The sequence below is a fragment of the Amyelois transitella genome, chromosome 11, assembly GCF_032362555.1.
Source record: "Amyelois transitella isolate CPQ chromosome 11, ilAmyTran1.1, whole genome shotgun sequence".
NCBI lineage: Eukaryota > Metazoa > Arthropoda > Insecta > Lepidoptera > Pyralidae > Amyelois > Amyelois transitella.
This window is the reverse complement of record NC_083514.1, coordinates 4,335,534-4,351,364: the sequence shown is the minus strand read 5'-3', so window position 1 is coordinate 4,351,364 and position 15,831 is coordinate 4,335,534. Positions and strand designations below refer to the sequence as shown.

The 15,831-nt window shown below is 34.1% G+C and overlaps 1 protein-coding gene across 4 annotated transcripts in view; it reads left to right on the top strand.

Moving 5' to 3' along the window:
- The window catches only part of LOC106135063 (heparan sulfate 2-O-sulfotransferase pipe), a 71,596-nt gene that overhangs the window by 27,714 nt on the left and 28,051 nt on the right, over window positions 1–15,831 (top strand). For all 4 annotated transcript variants that reach the window (XM_060946432.1, XM_060946433.1, XM_060946431.1 and 1 more), the window contains one exon: window positions 12,110–12,249. In XM_060946432.1, coding sequence (XP_060802415.1) covers window positions 12,110–12,249 — 140 coding nt within the window. The remainder of the gene's footprint in view (window positions 1–12,109; window positions 12,250–15,831) is intronic.

Below are 15,831 nucleotides of genomic sequence, written 5' to 3'. Positions count from 1 at the left end.
TTCATGGAAATATAAACATTATATTTTGAGGTTTGTAACTACTATAACGGGATTGTGACTGGACAGTTAAAACACATTTCTTGTAGTGATAAGCTGACTTACTTAAACTGAGTTATTAAAATTTTATTGTGCGACATTAAGAGCGAGATTTAATTAATGATAAATTTAAAAATTACTTAGGTTTTTTATTTTTTTTTAAACCATGTGATGTCTTCTTCTGCATGTCATGGGATGCGATGCGATTGAATAGTATAAGGGCTACTGATTCACAGTGGAATATTTTTTCATATTTTGTAGTCTGTACCAATAGTATCAGAACATCAAATGTCAAAAAATTTTCCACTGATGTTATATACTCATAATATATAAGATCCCGTAGCTTTCTCAATTTTCTGTGTAACTCAGGTGTAAAATTAGTAAGTCAGGTTTTCACACGATGCGACTCTCGTCTGACTACTGCAACGTTGCAGAAGACCTCATCTAGCTTTAAAAATGATTACACGTTATTTGTAAATGTATGCAGGTTTACCTGCAATGCTTCCCTTGCCAAAAGAGCATTGGTTAGACCAAACTAATGTAAAGAATAACTCGAATAAGCGGCCAGTGCTCTATCGATACCATATAAAATTATAGACATATTTTGGTACTTGCATTATCTTTGTATACCTATACTTGACACCCAGTTTGCAGCCGAATCGATCACATTGTACTTTTATCTACAAATTAATCCGGATAGTGTCCCTCGCTATCAGTAGGCAGGTGAAGCAATTTCATTATGAGTATGATATAAGGATGTATGGAATGTTATCTAAGTTGAAATATTGTTTTTATTAACAAAATTTGAAATCCAACAAATATAAAGCTTCAATATTTGATTGAAACTTTTAAGTTATTGTGCTAATATAATGTACTCAGCCGTTGTGCTAATAAATACAAAACACAACTTAGCATTGTCACGCTAAGAGATACGCTAAGAGATACAAAATATTTCCTTTTTCAATAATTATACTGTCGATTTGCTTTGGTTTGAAAACTTTTGGCTTTGAGGTTTGAAAACTTTTTAGAAGTCGATATAAAGTCCGAATTATGTGTAATAAGCAGGCATATGCATTACGGTAGAAATGACAATTGTTGCACCTTGCTTAGTGGTTAATGTATGATGAATATCCATTTTATAAGGTCCATTTGCCATATCATTAGTTCATGTAATTCGGCCGAACCGCCGGAATAAATTGACATTATGAAATAAGCCACGGCTCAATGTCAATGATTGGCCGCAGTTATGTAATTTCACGAAACGCAACGGTATGCACGGCAAAATTATATGGGACTTTACCTATGGGAACCGAAGCGATCTGTGGTCATGTGTGTTCAATGACCATTTGCTAACGGAACTATTCACCTATTGCTATGTCCATGTCAATCGGAATGAATTTTGTAGATAAAAATATTTAATTAGGGAAAAAAATAGCATTAGGTACCTAAATTGATTATTTGATCGTAGTATTTCTTAAAATTAACAAGTCATTTTTAAATGTTGAAGTCAAAGACATTTTACCTATGGCTATGACGATACTAATAAAGGATGACTGAACTGATCACTTAGAGTTTATGCCATCAAATAAACACAATTTGATGGCAAATACTGTAAGTGATCGAATTTAAATTGTATTTTTAAGAACAGTTGAAGACAGAAGAAGTATTCGTTAGTACATATACATAACAATATGTAGTTTTATAAAGCTGCGTGCACACATGCATGCTACTTATTGTTTGCTCAAATTGCAAAGCGTGCGCATAATTGGTCGGAAATCGTATTTTAACAATCTACATATCAGTAGACGATTACGTATTTTTTATTTACTTAAATGCAATTAGAATTGGGCTGGTTTTATTAGATAAACAGTTAGTCGTCTGAGAAAGCAATGATATATTTTAAACTAGTCGAGGTTTTGCTCTGAAGTCGGTGTACGTTAATTCGACAAGAACGTTAATTGAAAAAAAATGTCTACAATTTATACATACATAATTATATTGTTTCCAAAACGTATTAAATAAAATAAGCTACGTTTTCAAATTATTTGACTAAGCGTGGTTTTTATGCCATACTAGACTGGAGCAAAGGTGTCGTCCGTTGCCGCGCCGCGTTATTTCTTAATTGGTTCGTGAGTTAGGAGATAAATATCGGTCGATAAATAAACCCAAATTATACATGTCCTGCGATAAATCTACCCATGTATTATTAAAGGTCGTATGTATACAAGCAACCCGATGCAACTCGCAAATCCCGAGGATTGAAACTACTTACAGGTTTCGGAACAAGAGGTTATTACATGTGTATCGCTCCAAACATTTTGTTATGTGTACAAGCCCCGTGAGTTCAGACGAGTGTAACGTCGCGGATATGACACAGTAGCGCTCAAACATACCACCATTGTGGGAACTGTTACGTCACTGACATCGTCATTGTTGTGGTGACATTGCCTCGGCTCGTCATTCCGGTGACAAGTGGCACTCGCGCGCCGCTCGCAGGTTATCGTGCGGTAAATCACTCTTGTGGGTTACTGGCACATCGGTGATGTGATTTTGAATAAATGTGCGTATAGAATTAGTATTTGTCTGCTTTGAATTTTGTTTAAAATCTCTATCTTTCTCTCATGTTTGCGTTTTAGGTTTCACCTTCCGACTTTAATATCTTGTTTTTCTTACAGTTTAAAGTAGATTAGCTTGTATATCATCTTAATTTTTATCTATCAGGTAATATATATGTATGTAATTCATACAGTCTTTAAACGATGAATTTTGGATCCTATTAAAATTTTGTAAATAAGTTTTAGTTAGGGCAGATTTATATTATTAATGTTTCAGAATATTTGAAGCGCTTCTGAAACGTCTCTTTGCTTCGTTCTACTTCAACACTAGAGACAGACAAATGTAGGCATAAAGGCGTTTAACTTTTTCGGTGGCGATTAAAAGCTGTGCCTTTCAAAATTTCTAAGTAGCATTAAATAAAAAAGATCATCAATCAATACAAATTATACAACACTTCTTCACGTGATCGAGTTTCTATCAAAGCGGAACATGCAAAATAACGATTTATGGAAAATTAAACATGCACTGGTAGTATCCACATTGCGTCATTTCCGCTTTCCACAATATTTTCTGTAGCTTTGAACTACTAAACGTATAAGATACAATTTAAAATCGTCTCGCGTAACACATGATGTCACGAATGTTTACCTGTGGAGATGAGAGGTTTGAAAGTAAAAGTGGTTAGATTGGGCGGTCACGTGGTCACTCTATAGAATGTATCATAAAAGCTTATGCGTCCCACGGCTGTAGAAAGTGAGAGGATGCTCTCGACGATTATTCGCATGTATTAAAATACTGTATTTCCAATGACCGGCTAATGGATACATTTCTTTGGATTACGTGAGTCCGGTGTTCAGAAACAAGTTTAACATAGGTGCATGTTGATTTAGATTTTATTCAAATTTTATTGACAATCACGTAACTTTGGTGAGGTGATATGGGGTGCATCTATCTGTCAAGATTTAATTTATAGGCTGATTATTTATAGGTAGAAATATCTAAAAATAGATAGTCAGACGAACTAACATAAGAATTTCATTGATATTTGATGATTATAGGCAAATAAAGCTTAATTAAGATCATTTAATAAGTAGTTACCTAACTAACAATATATCATAAAACATTAACTCTAACAAATTAAGTTACCTATAAAGCTTAATTAGTAGTATCGTAAAAATAAATGTTGAACAGTAAAACCAACATCGAATTAATCTTTTATGATACTACACTATAATTTCATACCATTCCCGTGTTACTATGTCACATAATTAGAGTTATAATACTCACATACACGGACATAAATTCACCTAGAACCAGCACGTGTAAAAAAGTTCCTGGCGTGCCAAAGTGTGTGTGTGTGGCGTGTCCAAGGAACCTCTTTCCGGAATTGTTTTATTCCTTATACATAGTGACGTAACTAGAATTACAAATATATTGGTGTAAGAAGGAGCCCCATAAGTAGAATCTTCTTAAATGTTATCAGATACAAATATACTTAAAAAATAAAATAACGCTTCGTTTCCAGAGGGGTAGGCAGAGACTACATATTTCGAATTACCACTGTCCCTGCAAATTATTTCGCTTCTACATTCATAACTGTCTTGATGCAAGTTTGTCGGTCTAGAGTACTCTTGACCTGATCTTTTATCAGGACGTCTCGATTGACATCAACAGAGCGAAATAAGGGATGAGATTCAAGCCAATCGGGACATCCTGATTAAAGATCAGGTCAAGAGTCTTTTATCAGGATATCCCGATTGGCTTGAATCTCATCCCTTATTTCGCTCTGTTGATGTCACAGTGAGCCAAAAAATTAAGCGTTTTTTTCACACAGATGAACAGGCAGTATCTAGCTTACACTATGTCTGTGGTAACAGTAGCGCTGCAGCTATCCGGCTCGCCATAAAGGTCGTCTTTACTCCGAATAACTAAATGTGCACAGCTAATTAGCCATTAGCATCCAGCTTGGTAGCCGTTCAAGCTTGAGAAAATTCTTAGAAAATCCAAGCGCGCAGGAAGATCAGTTATAATGATATCTGCCAAGTTTTAAGTTGTGAGAGTCTTCCGGAATTTACTTTAATTGTATGTTTAAGGAACCAACTTTAGTTTTAAGTAGGATAGGGACTAATATTTAAGTGGGGATTTATGTAAGAAGGGAATAGTATCTAATTATAGCGATAAACTATTGTTTAGTGCTAAATGCTACTTGTGCAAAATTTTATCTTTATGTCTCGTGGAACGTTAAAGTGTTTCTCATAATATCTAACATTCGTGAAATTAAAAAGTAGACTCTGTTATTTTTTATTATCGGTAATGAATATATGCCACATACAGAATTTTATTGGAAAAGGTACCTAAAGGTTCTAAACTTTGAAATATTGTCCATGACTAGTTTGGTGCTCCCAAAATAGTCACGAACTAAATATTAAACTAAACGAACAACAATAAGCGTGAGATCCCTATCCGCGATTCATTTTCTCACTCGTTTGTCATCGTGATCTACTTTCCAAAGTACGTACAGTTTAATGAAATAAAACTATCGTCATACAACTTTAGTATCCGGTTTGAGTACTGGCTGCGCTGGCATAAGAATTAAGTTAACAACCTTTTCTTGCTGTTTGAACTCTTTCCTCTCAAAAAATAAATTATAAAATATACCCATTTTAAGACGCACAATAAAATTTATCATTGTTTTATCTGACCTTAGATATAGCTTAATTTTACCTACTTTAACCATTTTAGGCATAGATATGAATGTGAAAGATGGTGCCCTTATAAATAAAACATGCGAATTATTTCCATATGCATAAGATGTTATATGTATGATGTCTTTATGGTACATTCTTTTCAATCAAATTAGGAAAGCGCGATGCGCAAACCCTTGACTAAGCTAAAAGTGCCTTACCGCTTGAATACGACGCAGTTTCTAGGTAAAAGTAAGTAAGACCAAATTTTCCACTACTCTGTGATGCGTGAAGATAATTTCTTGTCGAATTGATACTATAATTGTGTAATGAATCATAAACTACATTATTACATGTAAGTAAGGCAGCACTTTACAAATTAGCTGACCAACGGTCATTAAGGTAAGCTGGTCGAGCGCATCCGAGCTATTAGGCACAAAGTTGTATATTTATAGCGGTTTTGATATCAGAAAGTGCATCTCGTGTGGAAAGTAACTAGTCGTGTAGGCTGCACCTTACTTTCCAATCTGTTCAAGTCTAGCCTGGCCTTTAGCCGTCTACATGCATCTCGGCTTTCATTTTGCACCCATATCACCTTGTCCTTTACATGTCTCATACATACCATAACGCCTGTTTCCCATTGGATAGGAAGAGACTATATGGATTACAACTTGCTACGATTCCTGCAGACCTGTCCCGCTTCTTCCACTTATTATTTTTTTCATACACACTCGACAACGCGTTCTTCTAACATCTCCCGTTTTTAAGACATTCACAGGTCACATTCCTGATTGAATCGTTAAATCTATAAATAAGTTTTATATGTCGTTGTGAGTAGAAGACGGTGTCATTGGTTATTATTTATACGATGGATATATTTATAAGGCTTTTTTATTATCAAGTACCGAGTTACAATGCCGCAAGCGCCGGCAGTTCATTACACTTTGCTATTCATCTTTGGCGAGTGAATTCTTTTACGAGTAAATAATTCATTTTATTATTCAGGTAGGATTGTCTACAAATCTAATAAAATGTGGCCTTATATCCAAACAAATCTTAGTCTTATAACCTTGTGAAAAACACTATCCGTATTTTACGGAGTTATTAAAAAAAAATTCAAGCTGTTTCGAATATTGAAATAGCACATTTCCTTAAAAATAGTTATACAATCATCTACTGTGAAAAAAAGTAATACTATTTAGAAGATCAGTAAAAGATGGGAGAAATCGTAAATTAAAATTGTAGCATTTCATTAATACGGCTATTTTGATTGATCGTAGTGCGATTAATTTGATTTTAAAGATAAAAACTAAACGGCATTTTGCTAAGGAACGTCTACTTGGCATTGATGGCATTCAGTCATCATTAATTTTCTTTTATAAATAGTTTTTAATATCAATAAAGTTTTTAAAATTAAAAATTTTTAAAATTAAAAAAAAATAAAAAACAATTTATAATGTATGCTATTTTTGTACTGGTCAGCGCAATGTTGAATTGATTTGTAATGTGGGCTATTTTTAAACTGGACGGCGCGATATTGATTAGTAGTGTTTTTTCTTGAATTTATTCCTTGATTTCTGCCAAAATTAAGAATTTTGAAATGATGGAAAGTAGTACCGATACTGCCATATCCCATATAATTGCTATGGAAATTTTTGAGTAGGTAACATTTTTGTTGCAACCGCATGTAAATTACCTATTTTCAATGAAGTGTCTCCAACAGATTAGGCGAGAAATGAGATGTAGTTTTCGCTCGCAATTTATTAACCGGTCCAGTGACCCAAAGTGTGAATTAATTTCACCGTCGTTAGCACCAATCGAGGTATCTCGTATATAGCTTGTGTTTTCACGCAGGTTTGTAGTTTTCATTCTCTTATTTCGTGGTGCCATGCAATCCAGTTCGTTGGGATGTAACTTAATTATTCTACATACTAACGTGAAGAGAAAAAAACAGTCACACATCATTCCGATAGTTTAAAGTAATATGACTTCCACAAATAAAACACGTATTCTTGTTAAAATTATACAGTCCCTTCTGGATATATGGAATACTAAAGTGCTTGTGTTTGCGTCCTTTTGTTGTACAATAAAGGTACCCTTTATATGGCTTTTGAAAGTCCCAATTGGCCCCATAAAGAACCACTTAGAGCGCTTACCCACGTCGCATATACGGTTAAAATCCATACCACTTGCAGAAATAAATGCTACTTTCTATTTTATTCACTTTCAAGTCTCAAGATTGACAGAGCATAACAATTAATACCTAATAGAACAAGCTTACAAATTGAACGAATACATATAGGTCAATATATTTTTATTTCTTATAATTAATAATTTTTATTTTATAGTTTTTTATTAAATTTATTTGTTTATATTATTTCTTTTTAACTTACATAATAAATTACGTTATACATTTAAATAGGCAAGAATACACAAAAAACATTGTAAGTTTATATCACGTAACATGTAACTGAAATAAAAGTAACATTAAATGTTATTTTCTATATAGATTCAGTACCTCATAGTTTCCTTCAGAACATAAACCACGGAACCTAACTGGACCTGCCCAGCCATAAATTGTATGATAAGGCGATTTCGCGCCGGATTGCCTACCTCCGACACCGTTTACTTAATAAGATTTATCTTGACACGCAAAAGCTCTACATACTATATTTATATAAGTACGTTTTATTATTAAAAAAAATACAATTTGAGTCAATAAAAAAAGAAAGAAAAGACTTCATTGCGGCGAACGCTTTTCAGAATAACAGTTTATGTTACCAAATTAAAAGTTACCTCGTAACTTAACAATATATATTTTCGTCTTAATATGAAAAATATATTATGATACAACAGGTTAGACGGTATTGTAAACGTTATGCATAATGACTATTCTGGCGTTATCAATTAGAGTAGTTTACTTAGGTAAAAAATTATAAGACCTAAGGGAAAAAAATTAAGCATCAAAAATATATACGAGTATAAAGAATATTAAAATAAAATTGAGTTGTTACTACAAATTAAACGGTATACTAGGATAAGGTTTCAAGCTATAATTTAGGTAGTGCGGAGACTGTATTAAATTGCTATTACGACCGTCAGGTTGAGTCTAGAAAGCCGAAATGTGAAAGGATCATCTTTGTAGTAAAGGTAGAGGCCTTTTATCGCTAGCCATAATTTACGTAGGGAAAGAGGCGTGATTTTATGTATGTACGTATGAGTTATACGTTAAGGCATAAATATAGGACCTCCTAGGACCTGCGATGTCCTTTTTATATAATGTTTTACGACAGCTTTTAAGATTCGTATTTTGTGGTAGTAAAGCCAAACTAAAATGTTACGATGAGAAATGGGCGGTAGTATCGTAAATAAATACACGTCTCATAGACTCTGCAATTACTACCGAAGTTCGTTTTTCAAGGAAAAGATTATTAAACCCGGGTTATATTTAACCCTGGTCTAACAGTTGACATTTTAGAAAGGTTGTTCTTCCAATTCGTGTCTGTTGTCGAACTCTGCACTGTTTTTAAATTGAATCCAGTCTGTTTTCAGATTGACAGAGGCATTTACACTCCACCGTTTGTGCCATTAATATTGTATTTTGTTCATAATTCGTTTTTGTAGAAGATGAAACTTCTTTTCCTTGTAATAATTATGATTTTTCACGGAAGACAACATGTTTGCAACTTGTTTGAAATTCCTGCTATGAAAACTAACTTTAAAAGTAATCATTTATCTGAAGAAGCCATTCGGCTAAACATAGCTTTCGAGTCTTTTCAAAACTCTATGGGTTATATTTATTAGCTGTTTTAGTACCCCTTGATATTATGGAAATGTATCACTGCAATTTAACATAAAATGCGTGGACTTGATGGCAAGCGAGATAAAAATTATGAGTAGGAAGGCCGGTAAAAGCGAAGTATGCTTGGAAATATGCTGAACAATGTAGGCATAGGTAATTGAATATAAATTCTATGTCTGCAATGCCTCGGGTACATTCTATTCGCCGTGAGAGCCGTTCTTTATGGCCACCGATAAACAATAGTTGTAATTTGTAAGTACGTACGTAATTTAATTAGGTATACCAACTCGTAATCTCATGTTTTATGTTATTGTTCGTGAACTTATATTTCCTGCTATATGTTTAACCAAAAGGCTGGCTTGACATCGCGAAAGATGATTTGCGTGCAAATATTCTTAAAACTGTAGACGCTACGAACCGGAATACGTGGAAGGAAAATGGTCGGAAAGCAGACTCTAAGCCCTAAAGCATTGTGATGGAGGGTGAGAATTAAAAAAAATAAAGATTTGTCTATTAATGTCTCAGATTTAACGACTTAAATACAATTTTAAAAAGTTTTCTATTTTTTAAATTTCCTTTTCTTATTTTATCTATGTAAGGTGTTATTTTCAAGATAAAGAACCTTACCATTAAGCATATTTATACCATAGAGTACTATAAAAAGTAGGTGGATACATGCACAAAATTAATTACAGCTTTCTAATGTTGCATGAATCAAAATTACTAAAAAGTATAATGGGAAAGTTAGCATGTCTCGCATCAATAGAACAGCGTGGAATTACCAATAAACCGATTTGGTTATACGTAAATTAGTCGGATTTTACTTTCTTCAAATTATTTCCATTTATAAAGGTTACTCAAGTTCTGTTTCTAGTTTGAACAATACCTACCCAAAAAGGTCTATTGAATTAAATGTTGATTGTTTTGATATTCATACATATATATTCACGTCTATATCCCCTGCGGGGAAGATGGAGCCAACAGTCTTGAAATGCTACGTTCAGCTGAATGGCTAAATGATGGAATTGAGATCTAAATAATAATAGCTAACTTGCTAGCCAATTGCCTACAGGAAGAATCACCAAATCTATTGTCAAGTGCAGGAAACCACACGGTTCTTTTGTTTACTTTACTTAACCAAAAACGCTGCAAAAATTTACTTAACCAATAAAAATTCACTTGTGGATATCTTTCAATGATTTGGCTCCTTTTGAAAGACCTACCTTGTCACTGTTTTTCATTCAGACTTTACAAATTGGTGACAAATAGCAAACCTACTTTAGCCTCTTCTGATGAACTTAAAAAAGAAGTTTACGGTACATTTGTAAGCGCATTTGTTTGCAATGCAACGTGATGGCAGTGACGCGATAATGGCGTACTAGGAATATGAACCCGTTAGTTCTCGCGCTTTACTGGAGCAGACAGACAAAGCGAACCGAATTCGTGTTGGTTTTGAGCTAGGGATATAATCGTGAGTCATTTTAATATCCATGTGAAATTTTTAATTGATTATTATAATTATTCCAAATTTGAAATATATATAGAAAATGAACTCGAAATTTTGAAATTTCGAGTTCATTTTCTATATATAGTACAGGCTATCGAACGACTAAAACTATTCTTTGTTATTATAACGATACGACCCCCCTGGATCGTCTGGTGGTCATCATAAATCCACCAGCTTCACTACCACTAGATCTACTCCATGGAGGACGACACTAGGCAAACCAGGTTAATTTTAAATATTAAATATACATACGTTGTCGCTTTCGAGAGTATAAGTAAGCGGTAAAACTGCAACGGAATATAGAACAAATATTAATAAAAAAATACTAAAATAGTTAACAGATAAGGAATGCGAAGTAACTTCCTACCAACATTAACAAGCGAGTGTGATGGTTCAATTTAAGGCTAAGGGCTAGGTCATAGACGGAACCTGTGTGTTTGAACTCAGACGCCGACGGAGGGTCAGCGGTTCAAGCATTTGCCTTGAATCAGGTCGTTACGTTCAGATAGCGGCTACTTAGCGTGAGACCTTAGGCCAACCACGCAGTAAGGACAGAGCTATTGACACAAAATTTTGTAATGTTTTGGTTCACCTAAGATTTGACAGCTTGTTAGAATGAAACCCACCCGTAGAAACAATGTAAAATTTCTGAAATTTCATGGAAACAAAGCATTATCAATATCATGTCCGTGGGACTAAATATTTATAGCTTTCGGTACTCTCTCATAGGAAAAATCTCATAGGAATTCGCGTTTACATGCTCGATCGTTTGACCGAATAAAACCGACTGTAACTCCACTTACCTCTTTTATATATATGAGATTTTAGGTTGGAGGAACAGACTATTTTGTTAATAAAATTCATTGTTCTAGGGTGAGCACGGACTATGATGATGACATAGCGTGTCGTTAGATGGATTGTGCAATAATGACTTTATCACAACAATAAGCGGGTTGCAATTCACATAACTAGGTACTAATATCACATAAGTAGGTACTGATGGTTCTAATAGCAGGAAACTGTAACAGCAGAACGACAGTAGTTAATGTGTCTTTCAAACAAAATACCTAGCTCTATATTTACAACACAACGTTACATTTTTTTGGCTCAGACTAATTCTGGGCTTTGATAAAGAATGTAGTTGTTTCCATATCATACCTTTAATAGGGTTTATGAAAATAGCTGATGGAAAGTCGATTTTACGCTATTACGTTTTACGTTAACGAAAGCCATTGGGATGAAACGTGGGATTGAACAAATATTGTCACTTCCAACCAACCCTTATAACTCCTTTAGGGATAAGAAATAAATTTCCATTCATGCGGGGTGGCCATTCGCCCAGATTTGATTCACTTGTTCAAATGTGAATTTATTTTTTTATTCTTTTTACTGTTATTTTTGACAAAGAGAAACGTAGGTATTTTAGCTGGCAGTAAAATCTTCATAAAACTAAGGGAGGTGCTAATATGCTTCTAATTTGTGTTAATAATAAAGACTCTCTTCTAAACTGCATTTTGTTCACAGGACGAGCGAACTTGTGGCGTTGGTGGCGGTATCTTGCACCCTGTTCCTGTTCCTCCACACTCGGGACCTGAGCACCAAGCTGCGCCGCATGCAGGGCCGCCTCAACGATGACGTCACGGCGTTCAACCACCTCACTGAAAGTAAGTTATTTCAGACGAGTTTAAAAATAGGGAGTACTTTTTTTTTGTATGTTTGTTACGTTTCTTTACTCGGCAACTTAATTTTTTTACTTGGTAAAGATATGATTCCGAGGAAGTCTCTTCACGTCAATGACGTCATAATAAAAGAAACATTAATTTTTCAAAAGGTTATTTTGCTTTAATATAAAATATTTTCCTTTTGGACTTTTGAAAAATTCGGCTGAGTTGCAAAGTTAGTTATCGTCTGTCATATATGATCTCTGGGTTTATTCGTGACGATAAAATATAAAATATCTTGGTCTCGTTAGTCTTCTCACAATTAGAACGTAGAAAGTATTTGTTTGACTTTTATATTTTCCATTCGACTAATATCTAAACCGAACCATGAAAATTAATTGACCACACGAAAGTATCCACAGATCGTGTCCAAAAGACAAAAATGCAAGTGCTTTCATTACCATGCACTAGTGTATTGTCCTATTGTCTGTCTGTTCGCGTGTGTACCTCAGATTACGGTCACTACCACGGGAACTCGACCAAAACTTTCACTAACACGAAAAAAAACTTTATGGCTACTGCACTCCGTTTATTCTTACCGTTCACTACTCGTTAGGGTTCAGTATCTCAAAACGGAGAAATTGGACATTAATTGTATTATGACGCTTGACTGTTTTCGTCAATCTCATTAAGTGTCTATAATATAAATACATATGTGGACTGTACATTAACATGCCATATCTTCTGTCTGATGCATTTTCTTTGCATCATTTTGGATAAACATTGCCTTCAGGTTCTATTATAAAATCTTAATGGTGAAAGAAAATAGAAAAGTTGATAACACAAGAACATATTTACTATATGCTAAATTCTAAATGAAATTGAAATAAATATTTTCTCATCTCGTAATTTTCAACAAAATAGGTACATGCCAAAACAACAATTATTTTGTGTACAATTCGTTCGGAACCCTCAAAACCAAATCCGATTAATTTCTTTCTTCAGTTTTTATGGAAATCGTGGCCACCAATTGATTTGTTCACGGCGTAAAAACCGTTTTTCTGTCTGTTTATCCGTTCTGTACGAGCGAACTGTGGAACAGTCGAATTAAATTTCGATAAATTGCGTTTATTTGCTTTAGTTATGGAAATAGCTGTATTTACGGTAAAATACCGCAGAGTAATGGTCTAGTGGAGTGTCGGCATGTAGTCGGTAACCGCAGCTAGAAGCGGCGATGGGATGGAGTAAGGTATTAACGGTGACCTTTGAGTAACTTTCATTCATACAGCATGGTGATAATTTAAATCTAGTTTATAGTTTCACCCGATTATTTATAACACAATTTGTGGACATCAATAGGTATGTAAGTATATCATATAATATGCTTAATGAGGCTAAATAGTTTGTTGTAAAAATGTGATTTATTATTATTTTTAAACATTAATCATTGCATCAAGGAAAGAACGGATAGGAAAATACTTACGCCAAGAGCAGAGGTAAAAATCGTTTTAAAACAATAATTATTATACGGAATACGGAATTATATTATACGGAATTTGGGATCGGGTTCTACATTCAAATTTGTTGAAAGCAGTTTTAAGTTATTCATTTATTTTTTCTTTGACACCTTGATAGGTCTCTGAAAACCTAAAGCGGCGTCTGTTCTATGTAGACTAAGAAAGTTACGCTATCACTTCGCGCAGGGCACTCTGTCCGCGTACACATTTCCTTATTGAGCGAACTAGATGGATATCGATTACCTATGACTATCATTTTCATAGATCAGCATAGAACTAGGTAGTTGGGGCTGACAAGATAGCTGAGATGATATGTTGCATGTAATCTCATCATCATCGTTTTCAAACTCTGCACAGCTATTGCACGACTGCATATATCAAAGTTTACAGTGCACGGTAAATTTCATTACTCGAGATCAAAATTTAAGCATATACCTTATTTACAGAGCGTCAATAGTCGAATCGGTAAGGTGCTTGGTTAAAATGCGTGATGCGCAAAAAGGGACAGGTTCAAATTTCACCTCGGTCATGAACCTATGACCTCTTTTCAAAGTTATGTATATTAGTTTGAATACTAACCGATGCTCTTACGGTGAGAGGCAAAATCTACTAATTAAGAAAATACACAAATATTTTACGAACTAATAACACAAAATGTATTATGATGGACTAAGATAATTCGAAGTACCTATAGGTAGGTACTTAAATAAAAGTAGTTGAAATAAGCTCCATGATAGATCAATTCTTCTTATCAGGAAACTTTTTTGACATAGATTTAGTACTTCATTTACTTCGTTTTTTCAACAATAATGTAACCTACATATCTTCCTCTGACGGACAGCTTCACACTATGATCCCATGTCTATTTAACACTATAATTTAACACTTCACAGACAAGATAACAATATGCAAAGTGAAATAATAAAAAGTATCTAACAGTAACCAAATTATTTTATACCTGACTGTTATCACGTCAAACATAGCAATTAGAAGTGATGGGCGGGCAAGCCTCGCATCGGCGCCGAGACGTGTGGTGTAAATTACCCTTATTTGTGCTCTAACCCTATCATTGGGTTGCATAACGTGGGTCATTATGCTAATAAATGTTGTTACGTTATGCATAGTTTACCAAATTATAAGAGTTCATAGACCGGTATGCGAACTTTTCTGAACAAATATTTTGATGAGGTTATTGCCTATAATAATAAAACAATATCTCATGTTTTGTCGGCGCATTCTTTAAAATTCATAAATTTCTCCCATATTGGTTCAATTAAATTTAATACCTGTTTCCAAATTTTATGAGTCCTGCTTATATTTGCATGGAACCAATCGTATTTATGTTAGGTCCTGCCTCTCTGAAATATAGGAGAGCGATATCCAGAGTCTAGAATATCAATTTATTGGAGGCGGTGTATGTAAAATTTCGCGCCTGTCACGGGTCTAGATGCCGTGTAACAGGCGCGCCGGCGTGGACTAACGTTTGCAGTCCGATGTTATTTACGGTACACTATTTGCTAAACTATTTTATTTATAACCAGCTTTTCTCTACCGATTTGCTATGTTGAGAATAGTGTCACGTTGTTGAATGATCCTTTATATATCTCACATCATATACCGGGGCTCGAGATTATATCTGAAGATTAATATTTTATATTCATATTAATTACTTATTAACTATATGAATTGCAGTCTTTTCATGAAATATTTGTTTTTATTGTAGGGCAAAATTTTATGACATTTATAAAACTGTTCATCGTGTGCTAACTTGTTTTTGAATTCTCGACAAACAGCAGCAGAAATCCAAATTTATTGGCTATAATAATAAGTACTCAGTACTTTCTATTGATTCCTCTAACAACCAATGTAAAATGGACAAAAAACCCTCATATTGTCAATAGGTTTTCCTCCACACAATCCATAATTTATTCGTAACGTTAAAAGCATTTACATTATAGTTCTCAATAATTATTTCTATTAAACTAACACTTTATGACGCGATGGAATCGCAAACTGACATTACTATAAATATCAGTAACTTATGGCTTAACGGTTTTAGTAGTCAATA